Source organism: Serinus canaria, chromosome 3 (genome assembly GCF_022539315.1).
Source record: "Serinus canaria isolate serCan28SL12 chromosome 3, serCan2020, whole genome shotgun sequence".
In the NCBI taxonomy this organism is placed as follows: Eukaryota; Metazoa; Chordata; class Aves; order Passeriformes; family Fringillidae; genus Serinus; species Serinus canaria.
In genome coordinates, this window is record NC_066316.1 from 7,721,850 (window position 1) to 7,731,328 (window position 9,479).

Consider the following 9,479-nt stretch of genomic DNA (forward strand, 5'->3'; position numbering starts at 1 on the left):
GCAGCAGCGGGGAGGCCCGGCCGCGCACACACAACACCTCAGGTGCACGGCCCTCACCTCCCGCCGGACCGCCAGCCTCCCCAGCGTCCCCCGTGCCCTCAGAGCGTGAAGTTACCGCGGAGACATCCCGTACCTGGCCTGGCAGAGCCCCGCAGGTGCCGGCTCCGGGCAGGTGGGCTCTCCGCCGGCGGCGGGGTTCGAACCCGTCACCCACCGCCCTCAGCCCGGGCCGCCACCCGGCGCCTCTCCCAGCGCGGCGGGCGGGGCGCGCCTGCCGCCACCCCGCCGCGCCTGCAGGGGGCGCTGTGGCGGGAGCGCAGAGTTACGCGCGCCGCGATTGGGCGGCGCTGTGGCGCGGGCCAATGGCAGGCGGCGTCTCAGCCGCGCGCCCGCCCGCCCGCCTCCGGTGCCATCTTGCCGCGGCCGCGGGGAGGGAGCGGGCCCCGCCATGCCGCACTTCCAGGCCTGGGAGGAGTTCACCCGCGCCGCCGAGAAGCTCTACCTCGCCGACCCCATGAAGGTGGGATAACCCGGGTCGGGAGGGGAGGGGGCGCGGCCCGGCCGCGGGAGCGGCGATCTGGAGGCGGCTCCAGCTGCGCGCAGCCCGGCGGGGGCGGCCGGCGGTGTCGGGCTGAGGGGGGGATGGTTCGCTGGTGGCTGCACGGGGGAGGCAAGAATCGCAGAATCGCAGAATGGATTAGGTTGGGAAAGACCTCTGAGATCGTCGAGTCCAACCTGTGACCGAATCAGCGACGTTAAATAGACCAGAGATAACCCTAAGTGCCACGTCTGCTTATTTTTTGAACGCTTCCAGGGGTGGTGACTCCACCGCCTCTCTGAGCAGCCCTTTCCAATGTTTAATCACCTTTTCTCTGAAGAAATTTCTTCTGATGTCCGCCCATAACCCCCCTAGCACACCTTAAGCTTGGTATCCGGGAGGTGTAGGAAGCGATAAGGTCACTCCTGCGCCTCCTTTTCTCCGGGCTGAGCAACCCCAACCCCACTGCCCTGCTCTGGGCTCCCTCCAGCACCTCCGCGTCCTTCCCGAAGTGACGGGGCCAGAACTGGACACAGCACTTGAAGTGGCCTCGGTAGTGTCGAGTGCAGGGGAAAAGCACCTGCGAGGGAGGGCATTGCTGGTTGGTGTTGCAGCTGAGCATCCTTTTCTGTGGAGCGGGAGGAAGCTCTCGTGTACAAGCCCGAGAGCATCCCTAGGGAGCGGAGTGTCAGGTGGTGTTATTGGCAGCTGGGATGAACCTCAAGGGCTGAACTTCAAAGACATTGAGCTGATTCACAGGGTATACCTGTGTGTTGGAAACCGAGGTTGAGAGTTCTGCTGAATTATCAATAATTGGTTTAAGAGTTTATAGCATTTAAGACCTGCATTATTTGAATTGGTCATTTCGTTAGCTCAGTACTTTGTATTGTTGCCTGCAGTGATGTTTTAGACTGGAAGGTTTTTGTATCCTAAAGAATAATTCCTCAAGGACTTAACTTCTTGGTTTATGACTGTTTCTTGTTTCTGGTCACTTTTTTTGGAGTGTGGTTTATGCAAATATTAAAATTAACCTCAGTCTTCAGAAAAAGCATCAAAAAAGTTAACCTAAAAAGCAGCACAAAAATGTGATGTGAAACTCACACCTGAGAAAACTTCATTAAAAAAGGCCTAGTGTTCTTCACCAAAAATAGGAGAACTAGAGAAACCTTCAGAAAAATAAATTAATATCTGATTATTTAAAGCAGATTAGCTCTGCCTTTTAATTAGCACAGAGACACCATATGTGATTGCTGCTGATAATAAAATTGCCCAGTTTGGCTTTCCTAGGCTCTGTGACATTGGGATGTCACTGCAGCCAGGAGTTGTTCTTCCCCTTTCCCTAAAGGAAATCTCTTCCCATGCATGGCAGTAAATTTGTCTGGTTACAAAGGGGTTTATATAGGCCCTTTTGTCATAACACAAGTACCCTCCTGTTAATTTGGCAGAGAGTTAGCCCCAGCACTTTTGTAATTTGGCTTGCTGTGAAGCTGGAGGAAGAACCAGATCTGTGGGAGATGGGTGTGTGTTCTGCAGCCAGGTACTGAGTGGCCTTGGCAGGAGCAGGTTATTGATGCATTGAGCGTGTTCCTGCTGCCTGTGGCAGCCTCTCTTGTGCTTTTGGGGCTGCTCTGCAGGGAGCTGTGCTCTAACACTGCTGCTGTGCTCAGGAGGTGGCAGTTTGTTAAACAAAAAGGGTCAATCTGTGATGAGATCCACTCTGGAACAGGAATTTCAAAATGTATTTGTCATGAAGGAGGTTGGTGACCATTAGCACGAGTTTCTGTACAATAAAAACTGTTTGCAGTGTGAGAACTGTTTTCAGAATGCTCTCAAAGGCCACCTTGCTTTGTTTCTGATGTTAACTGAGGCTGCAGACTGTGCTCAGGAGGAGCCACTTAATGCTCAGCCACTGAGGATGTGGATTTTTATCAGTGTGGCTTTGAGAACTTTGGTGAGTTGAGGGTCCAGAGGGGCTGGGTGGGTTAGAGCCTGGGGCAGGTGACTGCAGGAGTAGCTGTGATAATTACCATAGCAGAAAAAGTGGTGATGTTGAGCCTACCCCACTCAGCTGATCCCTTTCAAGTCTTCATGTAGAGCTGCTCTTTTCTGAAGTGTTTCAAGCCCACAAACACAGGCTTCCAGTTGTTTTTCTGGGGTGTGACACACAGCCAGGGGGTGTCTCCTCTCAACATGACTCTAGTGATTTGTCCTGGCTGTCTCCAAGGTCTCTGCAGCTGTTTTTGGTGTATTTGCAGGATTTTTGAACGTGCCCAGTGTTAACCCTGCTGATGCTGCTAGAAAACCAGCCTAGATTGTAAGGCAGGGAAATGTGGTGGGTCAGCTTCCACACCACCTTGGCTGTGGGATTATGTGCAGCTCCTGCAGCACCAGAGCTGAGGACTGCCACAGAGGTGCTGAAAACATGGAGCAGAACATAATTATAGTTAAGGGTAGTCTGAATGTGGGCAGATTCCCTTCAGTACATGCTAAGAATTGTTAGCTGTCAGTGCTAATTCCTAAAATATTTTTCATTTCAGGTCCGTGTTGTCCTCAAATACCGACACTGTGATGGGAACCTCTGTATCAAAGTAACAGATGATGTGGCTGTAAGTACAGAGCACATTCCCCTTTCAGAGCTTCTTGTAGCACTCACAGACTTGTGTTTTGCTGTCAGTCAGCTTGGGAGCTCTTGGACCCTGCCTTGAGAGTGCCTGACAGTTTGTTAAAAACTTGTACTCAGCCTTCCCTCGTTGCTGAGTCTGTGGTTGACACTGACCAGTTCAGGAGCATTTTCAAACTGGTGGTTACTGGTGTGAGTGGGGTCCTTTTTATCTGCTCAGAGTGGCGAAAACTTCCAGCCATAGATGAAGTTTCCTTTTTGTGATAATGAGGCTGAGTGACAGCAGTGTTACAGCTAAGGAGTTGTTTTTCTGCAGTCCAGGGTGTTCTGGTATTCTGCAGTCCAGACACAGTATTCTGCTCTTCTCTTGCCTTCAGACTTGGAAAAGAGTCAAATTTCTTCTTTCCAGGAAAAGTAATCTGCCATTGGAATTTCAAGTGCCTGGAATGGATGTGAAACTCCAGTAAAGGCACTTCTTGATAGGGCAGTAGGGCTTAACATGGGTGAGCATGAGTGTGGGGCACTGATAATGGGGAATTTAAAGGTGATTTTGTTGAAATCTCCTGTAGGGGAAGTTGGAGTCAGGTGATTCACAAACATAAGCTCTTCTGGAGCATAGGCTACCTTACCTGCTTTCAATCAGAAAAAGATGTTACACCAGGTGGGGAAAAATGGGGACTGGTTTCAGGATTTTGGTTCGGTTGTTTTAGTGTTTGGGGTTTTTGTTTGTTTGGGTGGTTTTTTTATTTTAATCATATTCTGTGTTCCCTGTTTAGGGCTGTCTTAGAAAAACAGGTTTTACTTGGGGTAGGGTATCCCCTTCAATGGGAAATGCTGAATTTTGTGTCCCTGGCAGTGTAACATTAAGGACTGTAAAAGGCAAAATAAGCTTACTTTCAGAATATAAAGAATTGGCAAGTAACTTCAGGTTTAAAATCTGTTTCTATGTTTATACAACACAAAAAAAGGGCAGCTTTAAAACCCAAGTTTTAACAGCTTTTTGGAGCTAGATAAAACTAGGATAAATTCAATTTCCCTGTTTTCAATATGGGAGGCATGAGCATTAGGGAGAAGCTTAAAAGCAAACACAGATATGTTTGTGCTCTGAAACAGGGTGGATGTGTTGGGGCTGCCTCCTGGTAACTACTGAACATTTCAGTGCTCTCCTTGTTTTGTGTGCTCCAAGCACAAATGAATACACAGCAGCTACAAACAAGATAAAAGCAGTAGAAGTGAGATCTGATATCAGGAACTTTTTCTTGCAGTGTTTGCTGTACAGAACAGACCAGGCACAAGACGTGAAGAAGATTGAGAAATTCCACAGTCAGCTCATGCGACTCATGGTGGCCAAGGAGTCCCGCAGTGCTGCCATGGAAACAGACTGAAGGGCTGCCAAGAAAATCACTGCTCTGCTCATATTTCACTGGAAGCAAATCTTTGGGATTTCAACAACAAAAAAAAAAAAAACAAAACTGGGGCAGGAGATGCTTTTATGTACTGAAGTGGACTGATGACAAGTCTGAAGCATTTTCACCCCTCAGACTCCACTTTGGAAATCTAGGAAAATAAGTGCTTTCAATGGAAAGCTTATATTTATTTTTGGGTATTAAGCAACTATTCTTACACGTTAGGTATGCTAAGAAGACAAGTAAATATTTTAAATCTACAGTATGTTAATGCAGATTTGTTAGGCCACAGGCATACTTCTGGAAAGTTACTGTTAAAATTTCATATAGATTTCATTGTATTCATCCCTTATGCTGGTGTATTCTCAAAATGAGAGAGTTTATTAATCTAATACTGTAGCATGGTGACTGGGTTTAATAAATATTTACATACATTATATAAATCTGTTGGGTTTAGAATAACAGATGTTTTCTGAACTGAAATGTTGAAATTGCCAATTTGTATTACCACTGTCGCTGGCAGCACTCTAGCTTTTGGTATTGCACTCTGTCATAAGATGTGCAACATTATCCATAATGCAGTTTGTACAACTCTTATATTGGCTAAGTGATTAAAGTTCTGTATCTTAGAAATTAAAACAGAACTTCAGTTGAATATTCTGGAGATCTCTGAGAAACTGGGAAGGTTTTTTTCTGCTTGTGCAAATACTGTTACTCAAAAACAGTCAGTGGCTTTTTTACATACTTGAACTATTTTGTACTAGCAGGGGTTTGTTTTCCCATCCTTGCTTCAGGCAGAGTTGAAGTATATCAGCAAGACAAATTCTAGCAGCTCTTGCCTATTATGCTAATAGAGAATATCCAACTGAACAGTACCCAGACTCCTTACTCTAGCAGCTTGTTAACTGCAATTTCAAATGTTACATGTGGCAGGTGGATGTCAGCCAAATGAATAAATGGATGCAAACACCTTAATAAATACTTAAATACCACTGTCAGAAATAGACCAATGCTCCTGTAGCTTAGATGTGTTTCTCTCAGTAACCTCTGGTAGGCTGATGGAAGCTTTAATTGTCTCTTGTAAAAAAGCTTTTTGTTTGAAAACCTAGTAGCTAAAATTGATACTTGCTTTGGCTAGGTCTTGCATACTTGAAAACAGAGGAGCATTTTCATGTAATTAGGCTATTGGTATAACTAGGTGCTTTCAGAACTGATTTTTTTGGGTTAAACCAAGCCACCAAAGTAAAGCAGGACCACGCTTGTAGTGGCATTTTTATACAACTAAACAATCTATTTAGGTAGCTACCTGCTGTCACTTACATAAAAATAATGGAGCTACTGGGAAGCAGTGGACTTTTCCACATTTGCCAAAAGCTTGGAAAAAACCCACCAAGCTTGAATATTGCATTAGAGTACCCTTTCAGCTGAACACAGAGTGTTGCAGTTGTTGGAAAATACTGCAGCACTGAATTCCTGGTGACTGCTCAAAATTCTGGTCTGCAACAGTGACTGGTATGTGTGTAACATTTTTGTATTGGCTTTTGAAATCTAAATAAAGCCAGAGAGAAGGCTGGACTCGGTTCATTGTTAAACTTTCATGAGTTACTGTAATACTGAAATTTCTCTTTGGTGCTCCAAATAACTTTCCTAATATTTGCAATAAAGTAGTAGAGAAACTGGGTGTACCAAGTGGCTGAAAGGCTTCACCACCTTTCAAGTGGCTGAAAGGCTTTATACCCAGCAGGTTTTAGAGGAGGAGCAATTACAGCACTGTATATTTAGAGCAGCGACTTCGAGGCAAAACAGGCAAGGGAATGCATTTCTACTTTTCTAAATCCAGAAATTATTTCCCTAAAACCCTGGGGAAATACTATTGCCGCTTTTGTAAGAGTGATGTGTTGTTAAGCCTGTTCTCCATATACTCAGAAAAAAACTAGAGTTGTTCTGTGCAGTCAGAATGCAAAAGAAAGTATTGCAAAGGTGCTGCTTAAGAAAATTAAATGCTATGGAAACTTGTTCAGAAAAATATAGATGCTTCATGTCTGTCCTGGAATTTTCAGCCATTTCCATACTGTGTTCATGGGGCAGTAGAGAAGCTCTGAATTCCAAGCTCTGTCTCTTTCATGCCTGTACTCTTGCTGAGGGGATGTGTGCTTATGTACCCTGATCACTTCCCTAATAAACATCCCCTGAGCTGGTCCATCATGCTGCCAGCCACTTGAGTGTGTCCTCTGGTTTGTGATTAAAAAATCAGTTTATTGTGGCTGCTGCAGCAAAGGGGTGCTCACAGTACCTGAATCTCAGCCTGCCAGGGACTGCTGCTCTCCATCCAGGAGCTGGTGCCAATTGCAGGCTGCAATCAGGCAGGAGCACATGGGCAGCCTGTGCAGTGACAGACAGGTGACCTTTGCAGAGATGGAATGATTGAAAAAAATAGGATGCTTTTCCCTGCTACAGCTAATTTTGTTGCTGCCTCTTAGTTATTCTGTTTAGTGAGAGTAGTTTAATAAAAAGATAGGGGCCTTCTTATGCTCCAAGAACTTGGGTTAGTTTACCCATGGAATTTATTCTGTTTCTCTGGGGTTCTCACCTGCTGAGTTCCCTGAGTGTCTTGATTTCAATTATTTGTGCAAAGCACTTCATATCTGAGCTCTCACTTACATGCAACCACTTTTGTTTCCAATTTTAGGGGTTTGAGCCCTGAGCTGCTCCATGTGTAATCCATTGTGGAAATGTATTCTGGAGTGCAGGAAGATTTTTAAATTATCTGGAGAAGTGAGAAGTGAGAAGTTTGGTCACAGTTCTTTGTTTTAAAGAGCCTTTTGAAAGAGGCCTTCCTATTAAAGTCTTGACCTAACTTCTGGGAGTGACAGGTTTATTCTGGAAAACTGGATGCTTTGGTGCTGGAGTCTGTCAAAATGGGAAATGGAGCCAAAGCCAAGCAGGTGCTTTCAAAAATGTTTTAACTTGTCAAAAGAATTATGTTTCATCTCAGTAAGTTTCTTCACACAGTATAAAAGTGGGTAACAGCATTTTGCTGGAACAAATGTGAGGAAACTGTTTTCTGTCAGTAGGACTGGGATGATCACTTGTTACTGTAGGCTGATCTTAAAGGATTAAGTCAGTTTAGATGTTCTTACGTGGTGTTTGCTGGGTCTCCAGGTTGAAGGAGGAATTGAGAATCTGACTCCATGTTCTTAGAAGGCTAATTTATTATTTTATGATATATTAAAGAATACTATATTAAAATTATACTAATGAATATAGAAAGGATACTTACAGAGGGCTTAACAAGATACTAATTAAAACTGTGACTGCTCCCAGAGTTTCAGCGCAGCTGGACCTTGATTGGTTATTAAGTAAAAATAATTCACATGTTGGATAAACAGTATCCAAACTACATTCCAAAGCAGCAAAATAGGGAGAAGTTAATGAGATAATATTTTTCCTTTTTCTCTGAGGCTTCTCAGCTTCCCAGGAGAAGAAATCCTGGCGAAGGATATTTTTTCAGAAAATATAACACTAACGTTCTTAGGTGTCCATCCTGCTCTAGGGAGGATGAGTCCCCTCGCCTGGAAGAAGGATAGAAACACAGTTACCTTACTCACCTGTGCTTTCTCCCTGCTGGCCTGGGGCAGCACAAACCTCTCACAGGAATTACACTGTAACCACCTCTTCAATGAAGTTTGGATCTGAAGTGGAAGTACAGACAGAATAAGTGGGTTTTGTTTTTTTTTCCTGTAAATTTACCTAGGCTGCAGATCATGCACAAGTCCAGATCCTTGAAGATTCTGTGAGCATTAGTGGGTGTCCTTAGGGAGTAGGAGCTTGGTTGAAAACTGGTGCTCTTTGTACAGTGCTGTGTGCTGAGGGACATCCCAAGTGACTGAAGCAAAGCTGTTTTGATCCAATAAATCCAATCTCCTTTTGTTAGATAACTGTCTTAAAGGAGCTTCACTTATTTTCTTTAGGAGAAACTAGTCTATGAAGAACTATATCTAATTCCTTGCTTATGTTAATAGTGATTTGCTTTTCAAGACATGGGGGTGTCTCTTTTGAAATGCCAATACTACTTTAAGGGTAAATGTTGTGAGACTCAACACAACTTTTGTTTATAAAGATATTATCTGTTAAAAAGAGCTTTGATAGTTCAAGGACTGGTATTTAAATACAAGCAAGGGTTGAATTGTCTTTGTTGCTGGGGATGACATAAAAACATGCCTTTCATCTCTTATTACTTTCACATAAGCAGATCTTTAGTCTAAGTAGACTCTTCAGGCTGGCTTTCAGATAAACCTCCCCACCCTGATGCTGGGCTGAAGTGTTGGAGTCACTACAGACTGGAGACAGATGTGGGCTTTTTAGTCTGTAGAAATGTTATTTTTGAGATGAGAACGATGCCTAAATGTATTTTAGCAGCAGATGAGTTACTCAGCAGAATGCAAAGCGTGGTAGTTTGTTAACCCCTGCCTGTTATGCAAGAATGTGTGTGTGCCCAGTCCCAGCTCCAGCAGAGTAAATGTTCCTGGGGGAAAGTGGGCTTAAACTGGACCATGGAACACTGAGGTCTGTGGGAACTGAGCAAATAAAAACGTGGTCATGGCACAACAGCAGAGCTAACTGCCTTCCTGCAAGTCCAGGCCCATGCTGTTGAGCATGATCTTTGTTTCTGCTGAAGGTAAGTCCTTATGTTCTTACCCTGTGCCAGGGTGGCTGTAGGGGTGTGTTCCTGGAGTCCTGTGATGGGAAAACAATTACTCTCTGCCATTCCAAAAGCTTCTTAAGCCCTGGGTGCCATCTCTGGGTGCTCTGGTGTGGAAGTGCCTGGTCTTCCAGCAGGAGCCAGTGTGCTCGAGCCATAATGACTCCTCAAACAGACAGCCCTGGGTGTTGGGAATATTTGGATTACAAAACC

The 9,479-nt window shown here is 44.7% G+C and overlaps 1 protein-coding gene across 1 annotated transcript; it reads left to right on the forward strand.

Moving 5' to 3' along the window:
- Positions 1-382: 382 nt before the first annotated feature.
- SRP9 (signal recognition particle 9) lies at positions 383-6,786 on the forward strand. Its single transcript, XM_018918159.3, has 3 exons — positions 383-520; positions 3,076-3,144; positions 4,424-6,786. Exons 1-3 carry the CDS (start codon positions 449-451, stop codon positions 4,541-4,543), a joined length of 261 nt encoding a protein of 86 aa, XP_018773704.2. The 5' UTR covers positions 383-448; the 3' UTR covers positions 4,544-6,786.
- The last annotated feature ends 2,693 nt before the right edge of the window (positions 6,787-9,479 follow it).